Source organism: Mirounga leonina, unplaced genomic scaffold (assembly GCF_011800145.1).
Source record: "Mirounga leonina isolate KUSES-001 unplaced genomic scaffold, KU_Mleo_1.0 Mir_168, whole genome shotgun sequence".
In the NCBI taxonomy this organism is placed as follows: domain Eukaryota; kingdom Metazoa; phylum Chordata; class Mammalia; order Carnivora; family Phocidae; genus Mirounga; species Mirounga leonina.
In genome coordinates this window covers 10,644,239-10,664,189 of record NW_023270426.1, presented here as the reverse complement: position 1 = coordinate 10,664,189, position 19,951 = coordinate 10,644,239, and the positions used below count along the sequence as shown (strand labels likewise).

The 19,951-nt window shown below is 39.6% G+C and overlaps 1 protein-coding gene across 1 annotated transcript in view; it reads left to right on the top strand.

Annotated features, from left to right (window-relative positions):
- The window catches only part of LOC118017089, a 413,809-nt gene extending 394,141 nt beyond the window's left edge, over window positions 1–19,668 (top strand). The window contains exon 3 of the mRNA XM_035015035.1: window positions 19,293–19,668. Coding sequence (XP_034870926.1) covers window positions 19,293–19,668 — 376 coding nt within the window. The remainder of the gene's footprint in view (window positions 1–19,292) is intronic.
- Window positions 19,669–19,951: the final 283 nt, after the last annotated feature.

The window sequence follows — 19,951 nt, the reverse complement described above, 5'->3', positions numbered from 1 at the left end:
AGTCATTGAAAGCATTAAGCCCAAACAGTGGCTCGGTCTCAAAATTAGAAACATAAGCATGATCTGGCCACACCCTACTGAATCAGAAACTCAGGGAAGTGGGGCTCACAAGAGGCATGTCTTAAAGATACTGTGAGTTTGGTTCCAAACCACCACAATAAAGCAAATACCACAATAAAGCAAGTCAAATGAATCTTTTGGTTTCCCAATGCATATAAAAGTTGTGTTCACAGTATACTGCAGTATATTAAGTGTATAATAGCATGCTGTCTAAAAAACGGTGGACGTATCTTAATTAAAAAAAAAACTTTGTTGCTGGGCGCCTGGGTGGCTCAGTTGGTTAAGCGACTGCCTTCAGCTCAGGTCATGATCCTGGAGTCCCTGGATCGAGTCCCACATCGGGCTTCCTGCTCGGCAGGGAGTCTGCTTCGTCCTCTGACCCTATCCCCTCTCAGGTGTTCTCTCTCTCTCATTCTCTCTCTCTCAAATAAATAAAAATAAAATCTTTAAAAAAAAAAAAAACTTTGTTGCTAAAAACTAACCATCATCTAAGCTTTTAGTAGGTCATCATCTGTTTGCTGGTGGAGGGTCTTGCCTCGATCTTGATGGCTGCTGACTGATCAGGGTGGTAGTTGCTGAAGGCTGGGTGGCTTAAAATCACAAAAATGTATTGTTATCTTAAGACAACACTGAGGTTTGCAAAATCAGCAGGCTCTTCCTTTCATAAACGATTTCTCTGAAGCATGCCGTGTTGTTTGATAGCATTTTACCCACCCTAGAACTTCTTTCAGAACTGGAGTCAGTCCTCTCAAACTCTGCCAGTGCTTTATCAACTACATTTATGTTATATTCCAAGTCCTTTGTTGTCATTTCAACTGTCTCAGAGCATCTACACCAAGAGTTGATTCCATCTCAAGAAACCACTTTCTGTGCTCATCCATAAGAAGCTATGCCTCATCAATCCAAGTTTTATTATGAGATTATACCAGTTCAGTCACAGTTTAGGCTCCACTTCTAATTCTAGTTCTCTTGTTATTTCTACCACATCTGCAGTGACTTCCACTGAACTCTAGAACCCCTCACAGTCATCCATGAGGGTGTTAACAAATTCTTTCAAATTTCTGCAAAAGTTGATATTTTGACCTCTTCCCATGAATCTGTAACATTAATCTCATCATCCATCTCTGTCAGAGCTCTTGGGTAACCAGGTACATTGTCAATGAGCAGTAACATTTTTTTAAATTCCAGTGTAATTAATGTACAGTGTTGTCATAGTTTCAGGTATACAACATAGTGATTCAATAACTCCATACATTCCTCAGTGTTCATCACAGTAAGTGTACCCTTAAACTCCTTCACCTATTTCACCCATCCCCCACCCATCTCCCCTCTGGTAACCATCAGTTTGTTCTCCATATTTAAGAGTCAGGTTTTTTGTTTGTGTCTTATTTCTTTTGTTTCTGAACTTCCACGTATGAGTAAAATCATATGGTATTCATCTTTCTCTTACTGACTTATTTCACTTAGCATTATACCCTCTAGATCGAACCATGTTGTTGCATGTGGCAAGATTTTGTTCTTTTTTAGGCTGAGTAATATTCCATTGTATGTGTGTCCACCTTTCTTTATCCATTCATCTATCAATGGACACTTGGGTTGCTTCCATAATTTTGCTATTGTAAATAATGCTGCAATAAATATAGGGGTGAATAGATTTTTTGAATTAGTATTTTCATATTCTTTGAGTAAATACCCAATAGTGTAATTACTGGATTATAGGGTAGTTCTATTTTTAATTTTTTTTTTTTTTTTTTTAGAGCAAGGGAGAGGGAGAGAATCTTAAGCAGGCTCCACACCCATACTGTTTTGATTACTAGAGCTTTATAATATATCTTGAAATCTGGGATTATGATACTTCTAGTTTTGTTCTTTTTCAAGGTTGCTTTGGCTATTCGAGGTCTTTTGTTGTTCTAGTTTGTGGAAAATGCTGTTGGTATTTTAATACAGGTTGCATTAAATATGTAGACTGCTTTCCATAGTATGGACATTTTATCAATATTTGCTCTCCCAATCCAAGAGCAAGGAATATCTTTCCCTTTGTGTTATCTTTCATCATTGTTTTATAGTTCTTGGAGTACAGGTCTTTCACCTCCTTGGTTAAGTTTATTCCCAGGTATTTTATTATTTTTGGTGTAATTGTGAATGGGACTGTTTTCTTAATTTATCTTTCCACTGCTTCATTATTAATGTATAGAAATGCAACAGATCTCTGGATATTGGTTTGGTATATGTGACCTTATTTAATTCATTTATCAGTTCTAATAGTTTTTTGGTGGAGTCTTTAGGGTTTTCTATGTATAGTATATGTCATCTGCAAATAGTGAAAGTTTTAGTTCTTGCTTACCAATTTGTATGCATTTTATTCCTTTTTCTTGTCTGATTGCTGTGGCAAAGACTTCTAGTATTGTGTTGAATAAAAGTGGTGAGAGTGGACATCTTCGTCTCATTCTTGATCTTAGAGGAAACACTCTCAGTTTTTCATTATTGAGCATGCAGTTAGCAGTGGGTTTTTCATATATGGCCTTTATTAGGTTGAGGTATATTCCCTCTAAACCTACTTTGTTGAGAGTTTTTATCATGAATGGATGTAATACTTTGTCAAATGCTTTTTCTGCATCTATTGAAATGATCATATTTTTTTTTCCTTTCTCTAATTGATGTGACCAGTAACATTTTAAATCTTTTTTTTTCCTGGGCATTAGTTCTCAACAGTGGGCTTAAAATATTCTGTAAACCATGCTGTAAAAGGATGTGCTAGCTAAATAAATCTTTAAGAAAAGGGTGTGGGGACCTGGGTGGCTCAGTTGGTTGAGTGTGCAACTCTTGATTTCAGCTCAGGTCATGATCTCATAGGTTGTGAGATTGAGCCCAAGGTCAGGCTCTGTGCTCGGCGGGCAATCTGCTTGAAATTCTCTCTCTCCCTCTGCCCCTCCCCACACTCTCAAATAAATAAATAAATCTTAAAAAAAAAAAGAGGTGCTGTCATCCAGAGTTTGTTGTTTCATATACAGAGCACAGGCAAAGCCAATTTTGCACAATTTTTAAGGGCCCTAGGATTTTCAGAATGGTAATTGAGCATTAACATGAATTTAAAGTCACCACCTGCATTAGCCCCTATCAAGAGAGTCTTTGAAAACAGGCATTGACTTTCTGAAGCTTTGAAGCCAGACATGGATTTCTCCTTTCCAGCTGTGAAAGTCCTAGATGACATCCTCTTCCAGTAGAAGGCTGTTTTGTCTACTCTGACAATCTGTTGTTTAGTGTAGCCACCATCATGAATTATTTTAGCTGGATCTTCTGGAGGACTTGATGCAGCTTCTACATCAACATTTGCTTCACCTTGTACTTTTACATTATAGAGATCACTGCTTTCCTTAAACCTCACGAACCAACCTCGGCTAGCTTCAAACTTTTTTCCTCCAGCTTCTCACCTCTCTCGGCCTTCACAGATTTGAAGAGAGATGGGGCCTTACTCAGGTTTAGGCTTTCACTTAAGGGAATGTTGTGGCTGGTCTGATCTATCCAGACCACTAAACCTTTCTTTATGTCAGCAATAAGGCTATTTTGCTTTCTTATCATTCATGTGTTCACTAGAGTGGCACTTTTTTTTTTTTTAATTTTTTTTTAAGATTTATTTATTTGACAGAGAGACACACAGCGAAAGAGGGAACACAAGCAGGGTGAGTGGAGGAGGGAGAAGCAGGCTTCCTGCGGAGCAGGTAGCCTGATGCGGGACTCGATCCCAGGACCCTGGGACCATGTCCTGAGCCAAAGGCAGACGCTTAACCGACTGAGCCACCCAGGCGCCCTAGAGTGGCACTTTTAATGTCCTTCAAGAACATTTCCTTTGCATTCACAATTGGCTAACTGTTTGGCACAAGAGGCCTAGCTTCTAGCCTATCTTGGCTTCTGACATGTCTTTGTCACTAAGCATAATCATTTCTAATTTTGTTTAAAGTGAGGGACATATGACTCTTGCTTTCACTTGAACATTTCGAGGCCACTGTAGAGTAATTGACCTAATTTCAATACTGTTTTGTCCCAGAGAATGGGGAGGCCCAAGGAGGAGAGAGATGGGGGAATGGCCAGTCTATGGAGCAGTCAGAACACACTCAACATTTATCCATTAAGTTCATGGTCTTATATAGGTGTGGTTCATGGTGCCCCAAGACACAATTTTAAGATCAAAGTTCACTGATCACAGATCACCATAACAATACAATAATAATGAGAAAGTTTGATATAGTTTGAAAGTTACCAAACCAATTATTGTGGCACAGAGCCATGAAGTGAGCAAACGCTATTGGGAAAAATGGCCCTGAAAAACTTGGTCAATGCACGGTTGCTAGAAGCCTTCAATTTCTAAAAAATGCAGTATTTGCAAAGTGCAATAAAGCAGAGCGCAATAAAACAAGGTGTGCCGATAATCAGAATCTTAACAGCCCTTCATGTGATTCCAATGCAAGCTAATCACTGAGATAAAGGAACACTCTTTCCATGTGTGTTCAGCACTTCTTATGCAGCCGACACATTTCTAAGTCTATTAATTCATTTAATCTTCACAAGAACACTATGTGGTAGATATAGGGGGGTAAATATATATTATTTGAAGTATTGTTGACACATACTATTATATTGGTTTTGGGTATAGAACATAATGATTTGATATCTATGTACATTATGAAATGATCACCACAGTGAAGTGTAATTTTCATGTGTCACCATACAAGGTTATTACAGTAATAATGACTCTATTCCCTGTACTGTGCTTACATCCCCATGACTCATGTATTTTATAGCTGGGAGTTTGTACCTCTAAATCCCCTTTCCCTATTTCACCTGCCCCCCCAGGTCCCTCCCCTCTGGCAACCACCAGTTTGTTTTCTGTATGTATGAGCCTGTTTCTGGTTTTTGTGTTTGTTATTTTTTTCAGATTCCACATATAAGTCAAATGATACAGTACTTGTCTTTGTCTGCCTTATTTCACATAGCATAGTACCCCTTGAATCCTTCCATGTTGTTGCAAATGGCAAAATTTTGTTCTTTTATATGGCTAGGTAATATTCCACTGTATGTATGTACCTGTGTGTGTGAATACACTTGTATATCTTAGCTATTGTAAATAATGCTGCACTGTAAATAATGCTGCATATATATTTTCAAATTAGTGTTTTTGTTTTCTTTGGATAAATGCCCAGAGGTGGAATTGCTGGATCATATGATATTTCTCTTTTTAATTTTTTGAGGAACCTCCACACTGTTTTCCATAGTGGCTGCACCCATTTATATTCCCACCAACGGTGCATGAGGGCTCCCTTTTCTTCACATTCTTGCCAATGCTTGTTGTTTCTGTTTGATACTAGACATTTTGACAGGTATGAGTGATAGCTCTTTATAGTTTCCATTTATATGATGATGATGAGTGATCTTGAGCACTGTTCATGTCTCTGTTGGCCATCTGTATGTCTTCTTTGGAAAAATGTCTATTCAGGTCCTCTGCCTATATTTTAATCAGATTGTTTGCTTTTTTGGTCTTAAGTTGTATGAGTTCCTTATATATTTTGGATACTAACCCCTTATCAGACATATCATTTGCAATATCTTCTGCCATTCAATAGGTTGCCTTTGTGTTTTGTTGATGGTCTCCTTTACTGTGGAAGCTTTTTAGTTTGATATCACCACAATTGTTTATTTTTCCTTTTGTTGCCCTTGCTCAAGGAGACAGATCTACAAAACCCTTGCTAAGACTGATGTGCAAGAGTTTTCTGCCTGTGTTTTCTTTTAGGAATTTTATGGTTTCACATCTTGTATTTAGGTCTTTAATTCATTTTGAGTTTATTTTTGTATAAAGTATAAGAAAGTAGTCTAATTTTGTTCTTTTGCATGTGGCTGTCCAGTTGTCCCAACACCATTTATTGAAGAGACTGACTTTTTCCAGTTGCATATTTTTGCTTCTTTTGTCATAGATTTAATGATCACATAATTGTGGGTTTATTTCTGGGCTCTCCATTCTGTTCCATTGATCTATGTGTTTGTTTTTGTGCCAATACCATACTGTTTTGACTACTATCGCTTTGTAGTATGGTGTGAAATCTGGGAGCTTCATACCCCCAGCTTTAGTATGCCTTCTTAAGATTGCTATAGCTATTCAGGGTCTTTTGTGGTTCTGTACAATTTTATGATTATCTGTTCTAGTTCTGTGAAAAATGCTGTTGGTATTTTGGTAGGGATTGCATTGAATCTGTAGATTGTCTTGAGTAGTATGAACATTTTTTTTTTTAAAGATTTTATTTATTTATTTGAGAGAGAGAATGAGATAGAGAGAGCATGAGAGGGGGGAGGGTCAGAGGGAGAGGCAGACTCCCTGCTGAGCAGGGAGCCCGATAAGAGACTCGATCCCGGGACTCCAGGATCATGACCTGAGCCGAAGGCAGTCGCTTAACCAACTGAGCCACCCAGGCGCCCGAGTAGTATGAACATTTTAACAGTATTAATTCTTCAACTCCATGATCACAGTATACCTTTCCATTTATTTGTATCATCTTCAGTTTCTTTCATCAATGTCTTAGTTTTCAGAGTGCAGTCTTTCACCTCTTTTATTCCTATTTTATTCCTTTTGATGCAATTATAAATGGGATTGTTATACACCTACATGGTGGATTTCATTTTTATCCCATCTTATGAATGTCAAAAGTGGGGCTCAGAGCACTGTTTTGTGCCATTTAACAAAGCTGAAACCGCTCAAGTGCCTGGAACTGTGCTGTATTGGGTACTTGGACACAATAAGGAGCAAAAACATTCATGACTCTTCTAACGGAATTCACTCTCTACAGTAGCCACTAAGAACATAATCAAACAAGTGAGAAGTGTGGGGCAAATTCTGTTACTAGCCAGTGGTTGAACTCCTCAGCTCTTCTTCACATGGGCCTCTCTATAGGCTGCTTGAGCATCTGTCTACACAACATGGTGAACAATCCAAGAAAAGAAGGAGGAAGCCAAAATGCTCTTCATAGGGTTGCCAGATTTAGCAAATAAAAATATAGGACACCCAGTTAAATCAAATTTCAGATAAGCAATAAATAACTTTTTGGTGTGAATATGGTGCATGCAATATTTAGTCTGTATTTATACTAAGAATTTTTTGGTTGATTATGTGAAATTCAAAATTAACTGGGCATACGGTATTTTATCTTTAATGAGCTATGTTCAGAAATCATACACAATCACTTGTACCATACTTTTTCCCACCACACAGACCAGCTCTGACTCAGTGTAGGCGGAGACTGCAGGAGGATGTGATACCATGGGGTCAAGATCGGTGGGGGCTCTCTTTGAGCCTGCATAAGACACCAGACCTGCAACCTGGTCAGCAAGTGTCTTCTCCAAGGATCCACTCCATTTTCTCATATTCTCCCCCCAAAAAAGTGATCTTTTAGCATCTGTTATCACAATTATATAGTCCTAAAACACAAAATAAGAACAGTAAGAGTAATTTCCCCTGAAGGAAGAGGAAGGTGAACAATATAAGCTTTTTTCTGAAGGCACTTCCTCAACAGTGAGGTCAATGTTTGCCTATGCGTCTGACCTTCGTGTCTATTCAAAATTCTATTTGTCCGTATGCAAAAGGTTCCCAAACAACAGTGACGCTTTTCTTAGGTTCCCTTTATGGTTTTAACAGACCCCTGTGAGTATTTCATCAGCTCTGCAGGCTTTGGCAAGCAACTGAGCTGAAGTGGAAATATGAACTAGCATTTTTCGAGCACCTACTAATGTTTAGGAACTTTTCATAGCTTTCAAGTCTCACTGAAAATCCTATCTTGGTTTCCCTGTTTCCCAGTGAATTTGATCCCACTAAGATGCAAGCTGAACACATCATTTTCTTGAAGGTTTTCAGAGAGCAGAATTTACACACCTGCTTCATCCTGCCTGGCTGGAGGCATTGAAGAAGAGCAGGCCTGAGCCAGTCAGAGCAGAGATAGAAAGTTACAAGCTGGGTTTCCTGCTCAGGTTGGCGAGGCTCTGAAAATCGGGGTGTCGAGTACTAAAAACCAATGTAGCAGCATCAGAATCAAGATATAGTTTGATAATGGGCTAAAGGCAATTTCTATTCTAAGGGGTCAAAATCAAATGCTCCCTCTTCTATCATATCTTTCTAAAACCTTTTATCAGAATTTACCTTTGCAACTCAACTCCTACGACGGTTTTTACCTAGTTGATTGTGAGTTTTATTATGAATAATAAACACTCTCATTCACTGAGCACACTGCCTATGCAAAGCGTTGTCCTAAGTGCCTATACACTCTTGTATATAGGGTGCTCATATAACACGGATCTTCACATCAGCCCTGAAAAAGGGGTTTTCTGTTCCTCCTTTCATATATAGGAAAACAGAGGTTCATAGACACCAAGGAACCAGCCCAAGTTTTCAAAATCATCAAGTGTCGTAGTTGCAGCATGACTAAATCTTTTTGCTTTGTCTGGGGCAGAAGGATTTCCTAGGGTATAGGACTTTTATGGCCCAAACTAGTACAGTCTTAGGAGAATCGGGGAAGGTGGGTCATCCTGCATAACTGCATTCAGACTCGTGATCCTTTTTGAATCCAAAGCACGTGTTTCTTTCATTACTCAACATTTCTTTGTTTAGTTGTGTAGCATCTATTTACTCCAGTTACGACCATGCTCAGCACAGTGCTTTGTACATAACAGCACTAGGTAAATATTGAATGAATGAAAGAATGGATAGATAATTTCCATAAATAGAGTTGTCCAATGATAATATCCACGGTATATGGAGGGACGGTTACAGTCACGGGGCTTCCATCTTTTTTGTTTTGTTGTGTTGTCCTATTAACTTCAACTAGAAAGCTGTTAAATATGCTGGTGACCATTTAACAACTCCTGAGGACAAAAGAGGATGGGTGTTTGGGGGAAGGGAGTGGGCAGGCAGCCCTGAGTTCTTTGCTGATTTCCAGCAGTAGGCAATTTCAGGCCACCAACGCAATGTCACTGAACTCGGAGTTGGGAAGAGATGGAGTAGCACGTCATTATATTTCCATCACACAGATACGATCGATGTAAATAACCTCAAAAGGAGAAGCCGTAGGAAATGATAAGCAAGTGCTAAGTTGTTAGCACTTGGGTTATCAACAAAGCATTCTTGGTGCCTTTCCTATGCTGAGAGGATTTGGCCTAATCATGCGGGATGTTCTGTGGACCTAAAATACTGAAAAACTGCTAAAAAATGGAAAAACAAAGTCTATGCACACAAGACTTTTTTTTGCAGAAAGCTGAATTGGATAATATATTTGTTTAATGTCCTTTTTAAGAAGGACTGTGTTTAATAGGCAGCTCACCAAAATCCTGAAAACTGAACAATCAGTTCTTAGAAACTATCTGTTGGAAAGTTCGTGGCCTCTGTGGTGGGTCTGCCGATTTTTCCCACTGGAGGAATTACTGCTGAATGAGCTGGTTCAGGCCAACCCCATCATCATGCTTGTATTTAAAAAAAAAAAAAAGGAGAAAACTCAGAGCAGATATCTCTGTGATATATTAAAAGAGCAGGGCATACTTTCCAGAGATGAAGTACCAAAATCATCGAGGTAAGCCTTTGGAGAATTTTAGAAATTTGGTGGGTAGTTAATGTTTATGAAAGTATTTCTAAGGTTGGCCAAATTTCATAGATGAAAGCAGTATTTCCACATAATTGTGTATCTTCATTTTAACTGACTGGTGAAAACAAAATTCAGCCAATTTCCTGGAGAAACGTGATGATATAGCTTAACCTAGATGTATTTCTGTTAACCGTGCAAGGATTTTGTTGTAATATTGTTATATCTACATACTGAAATATAAATAGCTGAAGACATCTGCAATGTTTGTGATATTCTGTTGCTTCTGTACAACTCTTTCCTCAAATGAATTTCATATAATAAAATTCATAACTAGGAAGGAGTCACTGTAAATACTTCTCTAGTTTAAAGGAGATTTATATATATATATACCACGTTGTCAAAACAATGATGATAGGGGTCATAAGATGTTCTTGTTTCTAGATCTGAGCTTTTTGTAAAAAATAATGAACTCTTAAATTTTGTCTCCGCAAGTAAAGCAAAATGAATCCCCAAAGTAATTATCCATCACTGTCTAAGCAGAGGGAATAATGATCGAACAAATACGCTTTTCCAGGTAGATCAACTTTGCTCCTCATTTTTTCCAAGCTAGGTTCAAGGTATAAATGTTTTTGGGTTTGGTGAAAGTTATGTCCCAATTCTTTACCACCAAAGAGACGAGCTTCTAGTGCATCTCCATGACTGCTCTCTGGATGAAAGAGGATCTAAAATACCCAGAAGATTCCATCTAGATCACTCCCTGGAACAAAGCAATACGTGGCCAGTGCCACCAATATCTGTAAAGATCTTTAGGACCCTAAAAAGCAGCTATGCTTTTGAGTGCCTTTGGTACGAGAATGACATAGAGCTAACAGGGTCACCTGAGGGTGTGCTCTAGTGAACCACTGGGGATCTTCATGTTGCCCGTCACCAGGTACAAATGTCCCCTGGCCATGTGCCTGATACTCCACCAGGCATTGGGTTTCTATCCTGAAAAAGCCAGATGAGTCCCACTTTTCTGCATTCCGGGGAGACAATCAGACCTTGCCTGGGCATCACATTCTTGAAAGACTCAAGCATAAGCTTTTAGCAGTATCTTCAAATAAGGTTACGTAGTCAGAGGTATATACTGACAAGATGGTAACCTTTTTTTAAGTCGGGTTTATTGAGATAAAATGTAACTAACTGTGTCTGACTCCTATCATCACACTACCTTAAGCTTATATCGTGTGACTGTGAATGAAAATATCTTTAACCCTGCAGTTATGAATAGCAAAAATATGATCTGCATTTAATATTTTGCAGGTAGAAGCATTAAATTTGTTCAATATCAGTCTCTAAATATACTCCATTTTTTTAAGCCCGTGGGGCCATGCTTCATTATTTTAATTATACCTGGGTTATCAACAAAGGGAGGTATTCCTGGTGTCTTTCCTGTGCTGAGAGGATTTGGCCTAATCATATGGGAGGTTCTGTGGACCTAAAATAATGAAAAACTGCTAAAAAATGGAAAAACAAAGCCTATGCACACAAGACTTTTTTTTGCTTGCACGGTTCTCCTTTACCCCAGTTCCCTGGTCGGCGCCCCCGGTATAACGGTGGCAAGAAGTTAAGTTTCATAAAATAATCTTAGAAAGCTAGAGGATCTGGGAATCTTAGTATATGACTCACAGGGAATGACCTATTAGTTTCTCCTTCCCTTTACTTGGCCCATTCCCACTTCCCCTCCTTAAAAAAAAAGTAAGGCCACATTAGTGCATATTATTGAGATTTTCCAGGTCTGTCCCATGTCTGTGAAGACACACTCCACCTCAAAAAATCTGGTCCCAGATTTTTTGTAGTCACTTGGGCAAATGACCAGGAAAAATTATGCAAAAACATTTGACAAAGTTGCCGGCACAGATAGTAATGGAAAGATACAACTTGGGGGCGAATTTTTCCCCAGTTCACTTCTCAGTGACTCACTATGTGAATTAGTGGCGCTTACTTCATCTTTCCACACTTAGAGGTGCTCATCTGTAGGATAAACTAATGCGCGTCTTCCGTGGTGGTCAGGAAAATTCAGTGAGAATAACTTGTTTACTAAGCAGAACTCCTAGCACATAGAACATGCTCCATCATTCCAGTTCCTTCCTCCTTAAAAATTAGTATCAAAACCCACTTGAAATGGTCAAGACTATTTATAGACCCAAAACCCCACAGGTAAATCAAATCCGCTTAGTAAGAAGACAGTCAAGAATGTTGACCCTTTGGCAAAAGTATGAGACTCTTTTGAAAGCACAGATCCCCTCTGGGTGGATTTTGTGTCTCATAGCTTCTTATTTCAAGTAAACAAGAGCCTTTTGTGGTAATCTCTCCCACGTGAGCAATGGGAACAGACTGTCTTCCATCTAAAGCAAATGAGAAATTGCTTAAGTAAAGATAGTGACTATATGAATCATAACCACTTTCTCAGATAACAGCCATTAAGTAAGTCTGTGCACAAATTCGACAATTTTTATTTCACTGTCTTTTGACGGCCCTTTAGAAGGATGTAGGAGAACAAGATCTGACTACAGCTTTCAGAAATTCATCACTGAATATTTGTTAACCTTGCTCCCTGTGATAGCTGAAGAACTAAGATAATGCCCTTCAAATGGAGATAAATGACAATCTTTCAAAAGATTATCACGGTCTTAATCGAGTTTGCTCCAGCCGCTGAACAGCCTGTGACCTTGTTAGTTACACAACAAACATATCTGCTACTTTATGTTTCTATAGGTAGTAGGGTAGAACCTTTAATCTAAATGTTTTCTGTATACAGAAGGTTGGATTTACTTCCGTTACTGATTTTGGAGATAGAAGATTCAGCTTATTTGAAAAGAGTGTATCAAGCTAGTTCGGGTATGGTTCAGATTTTTTAAAAAAATGTTTCATGTCAACATAATTTCAGAGTCACAGGAAAGTTGAGAGGATAATACAAAGGCTATCCAGACACCTCTCACTCAGATTCCCCGAAGGTTATATTTTAGAGATGTGTAGTGTGATTTAAAAAAAGGAAGGTATCTACATTCAGAAACAGGCATTGTCTTATATAATCCTGTGATAGAGTGCTGCTCAAGAGATGATTAAAAAAAAAAAGTTAGGGATTTCACAATTAAAATATTCAGGGCAATGTTAGAGAATCCCTATTCGTAATTTCTTTGAAAGAAATCATTTGCCAATTTTTTTTTAAGGGAAAAGGTATATTTTTATTTTTTTATTTTTTTAACTTTTTTTATTTATTTTATTTTTTTTATTCTTATGTTATTTGCCAATTTTTATACATAAATGTAACTAACTGCAGGTATAGGAACAGATTCCAACATATGACCCGGTTTATGAAAACTACAATTAGTACATCTTGGGAAATGAAAGCGCGTTTATCCTGAATATAATGTTACAAGAGCATGGACGTCAGCACATCAGTGGTTATGCCGAAGGACCAACTTCCAGCAGAAGGGAGGGAGAGTCTGAATGGTATTAATTATTAAATGGTAACATTTCATCCTAGATGCTTATTGTCTGTGCCAAGGGAAAACATCTGTGGGGGCTGAGAGCAGGCAGATTCGGAGCATCCATACTGATTCTGTTAGGTTTGGACAACGCCTCCCAGGGAACAAGGTAATCTGGGAAGTTAAGCATTTATTCTCACACTCAGACTCTTAATCTCTCTGCAAGTAGAGGACTCGGGGACCGAGAAGGACTTTATGACGTACCCCATGGAGCAGAGAAGAAGAGGAAGGGAGCTTCCTTTGCACTTCTGCCTTGTCGGGGCTATTGGGAATGAGGACAGTGTCAATCATCCCAAAGGAGAGAACTCAGCATCAGGGATCAGCCATACCAGCAGGGGCCACCATCCCCGTGACAGGATCCATCCATTCTGTTCCCTGCCTCACCTCGCCTCTCTGTGTTAGCATTCTCTTGTAAGTGTTCCTGACACTTGGTTTATCTTTCTTTTAAACATTCTGCCGAGATTATGTCTGAAAATGAGGGGGAAAAACCCCTCCATTTTTCACTTGTTAAGTCCGTTGCAAGGGAAACATTTCAGCACCGTTCTCAAAACACAAAGGATATTTCAAGACTCAAGTCCCCAGCAAACTGCTGGGCTGTAATACAAAATGCAAAAGGGACGAAATAAATTCTCAGATGCTTTGCTGCCTAGGTGAGGTCAGACTTGCACTCCATAGCCTTGCTCTCTCCACCACTGCAATGATACACAGCGTTGAGGAAAAAACACATTTTCCCTCTTAGCCTCGCAAGCAGACACATGCCCAACGCCCTCATATCTTCTCTTGAAAGAAGCGTATTAATGAAAGACGGACGGTTCTGATGTCTCTGGAGGACCTTTGGAGAAAGCGTCTTTGTGGCTTCTAAGTACAAGCTGGGACTTCCTTGGGACTTCCTTAGGTGGGTTACCAGATTACCTAAGGAATCTGCCTGAGGAAGACCGGTAACCTAATTTGATGCGTTGCCCACCTTCGACAAGGAATTCTTTTCTTTTTCTGATTGCAGCGACACCACCGCATGTTCCTTTTGTTCGATTTCATTAACTTGCTTAGAAAAGGGTGCCCCAAACTTAGGGCTTACCCAGTGTGTAGTGACAGTCTGTGTCTCCCTGGGCAGAAGGAAGTTTATAAGGAAGTCGAAGACCAACATGTTTCACAAGAGTCTGAAGACTGCTTCTGAATTTTAGACTTAATTCACCATTGTAAATCTGATTTTCATGTTATCGGATTTCTGGTCCTTGCTTTTTATTAGCTAGATTGGGGGGATGCCCTCCCTTTCCCCCACTCCTGACCTTTCCTTGATCCCTTCACCTCCTAAGATTTGAACCATGCCTTTTCTTCCCGAGATTTGGGGACTACTTGGAAAGAAGACGGAAAACTTCCAACAGAATGGTGGGAATTTTCCACGAATGTCTGTGTCACCTGGGTATGATATTGATCAGGTCATGACCAAAACTTTGACCAGCCTTGGAGACGTATCTCAACTAAGAGAAGCATAGCCAAAAAAAGTAATTTTCTAATTGTTTTTGATACTCTGCTCCCTCTAAACATCCAAGAATGTAGTTTTCGTTAATTCACTTAAAATCTCCTGCTCTTGCATGTATTTTCTAGGCCTGTAAACTCCTGGGAGCCTCTCTCTTCGTTGTCCCATCATTCAGCTGTCATCACAGTATCTCGTCATTGTTGTCTTTGTCATTCATTCCATCTTCAATACCATTTGTCATCCCGTGTGACATGCTCTTAATGCATTAACCCTTCCTCCCAGAGCTTCTTAAGGCATGGTTCTGATCTAGTCATTCCACCAAAAATGCTCCTGTGGTTCTTAGCATTTCTACACAACCACGTCTATTGGGTGGGTGACCTTAGCCAGAGCTACATTGTCATCCAGTCTTGCCCTAGCTTTCCCTAGCTTCCCCGTGCAAAGCCCACCGCTGAACTCTGGGAAGCCCCGAGGCTGGTCTCTGAAGTTGTTATAAACAAGACTTACTGTCAAAAAGATGTAGTTTGTAGTGAGATCTTTAGCCCACAGAGTCGTGTGACCTTAAGCATTCCATTTCTGGACCCGCATCCCTCAGAAATCCATGTTCATCCAGAACCTCAGGATGCAGCCTTGTTTGGAAATAAGGTTTCTGCAGGTAGAATTAGGGTGAGGATCCAGATGAGATTGTCCTGGATGGGGTGGGGGTGGGGGGCTCTTAAATCCAGTGAGTGTCCTTACAGGGACATAGACACAGAAGGAAGAATATGGAGGGGGAGATTGGGGAGTCACCAGAAGCTGGAAGAGGAAGGAAAGGATTCTCCCTGAGAGCCTTTGAAGGGGGCATGACGCTTGAGTTTCGACTTCCGGCTTCCAGAAGAACTATGAGAGGACAGCACCCACCTTCTGAAAGTGTAGTAGAGATGATATGAGATAGAGATAGAGATGCATGTGGAGGGTCTGGTACCGACCAGGTTCAAGTCTCTACCTACCAACTGTTCGTGATGGTAGGGAACGTGACTCAAATCATCTGAGCCTCATTATAGTTTCATTGTTATAATTTTATAGTTGATGTTGACATCACTCAACTAGAGCAACCTCCGTGTAGACAGAATTAGTAGCAATCACATCCGCAGTTCTGCCCATTCAACCTGTCCTGATCTTCCCCCATCCATTCTCTCTCCATTTCCTTACACTGCTCTGACATCACGACGAGGGATTGTCCTGGAAAGGGAGTACGCCCATTCTGCTCAAGGTGAATCATCAAAGTCTAAGATCAACCTGTCAGAGAGTACTAGGAATGTAAGGTCTCTGGGCACGGTAGCAGATTTCACTAAGAGCTGGGACCAACTGCTTCATAGATTGCAGAAAATGTGCAACCTAGAAACAGGGTAGTAGGTATTTGTGAATTATTCAATAAACCACAGAGATCCATAAGACTAGGTTGGTGGCTGTAGCCAGGTATAATTTCCCATGTGGTGACCACCAAACAAGAGCAGACCACGAAAGTGTTGTAGAGGAATCAAGTCAGGGAAATAACGTGACAGGAGCACAGCCTCATTATCGGCCATTTATTTAGTGACCTTGAGTTTACAGCAGTCACCTGGGAAAGGAGCATCCCGGCGTCCGGCTGGCTTCCGAGGGCCTGACCCAGAGATGGACAACCAAACATCTGGCCACCAGAAGGCTGCCCACGGGATGCGGGCTACTTGCTCAGCAAAGAGACCTCTCAGGGGATTGCAGAAGTCCCCAAACCTTCCCAGGGGGATAGATGGAGGGACAAAAATATTTAAGGCATAGGAAATACGTGGCTTTGGAGTCCTACAGCCCTTGGTGTGAATCTGGCTTTGACATGCACTTTAAGTCGCCCTGAAAATTACTTCTCTAAGCCTCATTTGACCCAAATGTAAACTGGAGATAAAAATACCCTACCTTACAGGCTTGTCGTAAGATGTGAATGAAGTTATATATGAAAGCACCCTGGGACCTAAGATGAGTTTAAAAAAAAGGGGGGGGGGGGCGCCTGGGTGGCTCAGTCGTTAAGCGTCTGCCTTCGGCTCAGGTCATGATCCCAGGGTCCTGGGATCGAGTCCCACATCGGGCTCCCTACTTGGCGGGAAGCCTGCTTCTCCCTCTCCCACTCCCCCTGCTTGTGTTCCCTCTCTCGCTGTCTCTCTGTCAAATAAATAAATAAAATCTTTAAAAAAAAAAAGTTTAGTGGAGAGAGATGTGTTTAGAAGTCATCAAAATGGTAGATACTGTTGTTGGAAAGGGACATACTTTGTTCCTCTTTTGTGGCTAGTTATGGTCCGATGGAAATAACCCACAGAGGAAATTCAGTGTTGCCAAATGGTCATTTTCAGAAGAATAGGCCAGACCACGTGTGGAAAGAGCAGTCACTCTCTTTCACGGGTGCTGTATGCAGGGTATTTTTTTTTTTTTAAGCTTTCTAGAAAGTCTTTATTTGTTACAAATAATTGTTTTTTGTGATTATCCTAAATGATTTTATAAATCTCATAATTTTCATATGCCTGACTGGCATCCATGAAATAGCAAAAGTACAATTTCCATCCAAAGAAACAAATGGACGTACTGAAAGCCTCTGATTAAATTGATCATTTTCAGGAATAAAAGTAACTATACCCTCTTTCATTAATTAGATGGTGGTTTGGTAAAATTTTTATACTTTTAATGATTTTTGGTTTTCCATGATGTTTTCTTAGGCAACATTCCACCAAATTGCAGCTTTCCAAAAGTTGTAGTTTCATGTGTAATTCTTTAGTACGATAGCATTTTCATTTTAAAACCAGAATCAGGCTGAATGTAGTTTTCCTTTTGAATCTAAACTTTATGCTAAATTTTTATCTAAAATTTAAGACACTGATACCCTAGTGTCCCATTACCTTTAATCAGAAGTAATAACATATCTCTTGTTGAAAAGTAAATTATCAAACAATGAAACTAAAGTTGTAGTAAAAGTGAAAAAAAAGGAAAGGAAAAAAAACCCTTGTCTTTTTTTTTAAGGCTTTATCGAATAGAATTTGTATTTAATCAGAATGACTAAAGACCCTTTTTTGGCAATGAAAGCAAAAGAAGCAAGTCAAATTGTTAGATCGCTTGTTTTTTGTCATCTACTTACTTATATTGCAACCTCAACTACATATAATTATGCAGGATATTTTTTAACCTGCATATAAATTGCCTGAAAATCTCTAGCCAGTCCATCTACGGTGAAACGTGTGCAGTAGAGTGAATGACTCAGTCTGGGGAAACATTGGTTGGAACCATCGGTGCCGAATTTTCCACAGCTCCCTTAAAGCCAGCCTGTGCCTAGGGCCTGGGTGTTCACCCACGAGGGACAAAAGATCCAGATTAGTCCCCGGGACTGATAAGAGAAGGTAGAAGAAAGGAGACCAACATTTTCCTAAGGCTACCTTCCCCATGAATTGTTGATAAGAAGGAAGCCAAATTTTCTGTTTCTTATTTTTTTTCTGTTCCTATCTATCCACCTAGGCCTTGAATAGCTAAATACACCAAATACAATTATTCTTAAGAGCAAATCAGATTCTGCAAAATACATATTTTTTTATTAAATGGAAATTGATATTGAGTATTCGACACAACTTTAAAAATTAAAGAATCTTTTTTCCTTTCATTCAAAGGAGGGGGCAGAGAACTAACATGTTGAGTCTCTACTGGGATTCAGATTTCTGTTGGATTTTTATGTTACTCTATTTAATCCTTGTAACTATCCTGCAAATTAGTTATATTGTATTATTTAATATTAATCCCAGATAGGGTCTACTGCATGTCTTCTCTTTCAGGGATGCTTGGAGGCACTGAGGACATTGTGATCCCACCAGGAATTCAGTCTGGTGGGAAAGACAACATATGAATGACTAATTACAATACAGACAGAAAGGTGCCTTTAATAGGTACATGAGCAGAAGGTTGTGGAAGCATGCATTTTAACATTTAAATCTCTTTAATGAGGGGCGCCGGGGTGGCTCAGTTGGTTAAGTGTCTGACTCTTGATTTCAGCTCAAGTCATGATCTCACGGTGGTTAGACTGAGCCCCATGTTGGGCTCTGTGCTCAGTGGGGAGTCTGCTTGAGAGTCTCTCCCTCTGCCCCTCCCCCTCTTCCCCCCAACACGTGCCCACTCTCTCTCTCAAAAACAAAAAACAAAAAACAAAAATAAATAAATAAAAGATAAATCTCTTTAATGTGTGCACCAATCAAAATTATAAACTTACCTTAAAGGCAAATTCTGAGGTAGCTGCAAAGGACTCCAATCAATATTTTGATACAATCGATTTACCAAAACCAGGTGGATGATTAACTAGGAATATAAGCTGTTCTTCCTTTTTTCTTTTAAGGAACATTAAGAAAGTGCCTGAATCTCTGTTGTTTGTTTGTTTGTTTGTTTTTTCCTAATAAAGTAACAACCCCATATTCTTTTTAAAATAATTTAACATGGCTTACAAAAATACATAGAATTGCACAGGGTAAATAAAAATATTTGGTAGCAATAGGACTCTGTGTCAGTATCCTCTTAATATCTATTTCCTGTTCCCCACAAATAACTGTTTCCTTTTTCCTCATTTCAAATCTGTGTTAGGTCACTGGAGCTATCCTGGTTGTCTTGGGCTTCCTCTGGAACTGATGTGGTGCCTTGCAGAGACTCCAGACTGCCTGACTTATCTGCACATGAGGACCGTGTCTCCTCTCCCACCAGAACAACCAAGTCTCTAAACCACTTAGGCAGGAACTTTTGTCCCAAACAGATCTGTTTATCAGAGAGCAATTGGGTTGCATGTACAGGAGCCTCAACAAACAGGATATTCCATCTCAAATTTATGGCCTCTTGGCACACACAAGAAAGCCTCCCAAGGAAGCGGGTGATTCTCAAGAAGCCCAGGGCGCGTCATCACCCACAGTCACCGAAAGAAGCAGGCTCGGCTTTGGCACTTCCCTGCTTGAAATACAACAATTAGGGCCTTTTTAAAACGTGTGCAACTTTTGGATTAATTTCAGGATGGGAAATCATTAGCATTCTCAATTTAAAGAGGAAATCTTTGGACAAGAGTGTGCAGCTATAAATCAATAATAAAGATTTTCTTTGAATTATGATGTTTTTACCCGACTCTGAAATTGGATTTTCTTTTTCTCTTTTCGTTTTTTGAGCCTTTGAATTTGACTTAACATACTGACTCTGTCAGGTTCCTGTGGTGAATTGATAATGAAATTAGGAGAGACAGGGTCCATTGACTTGGAAGA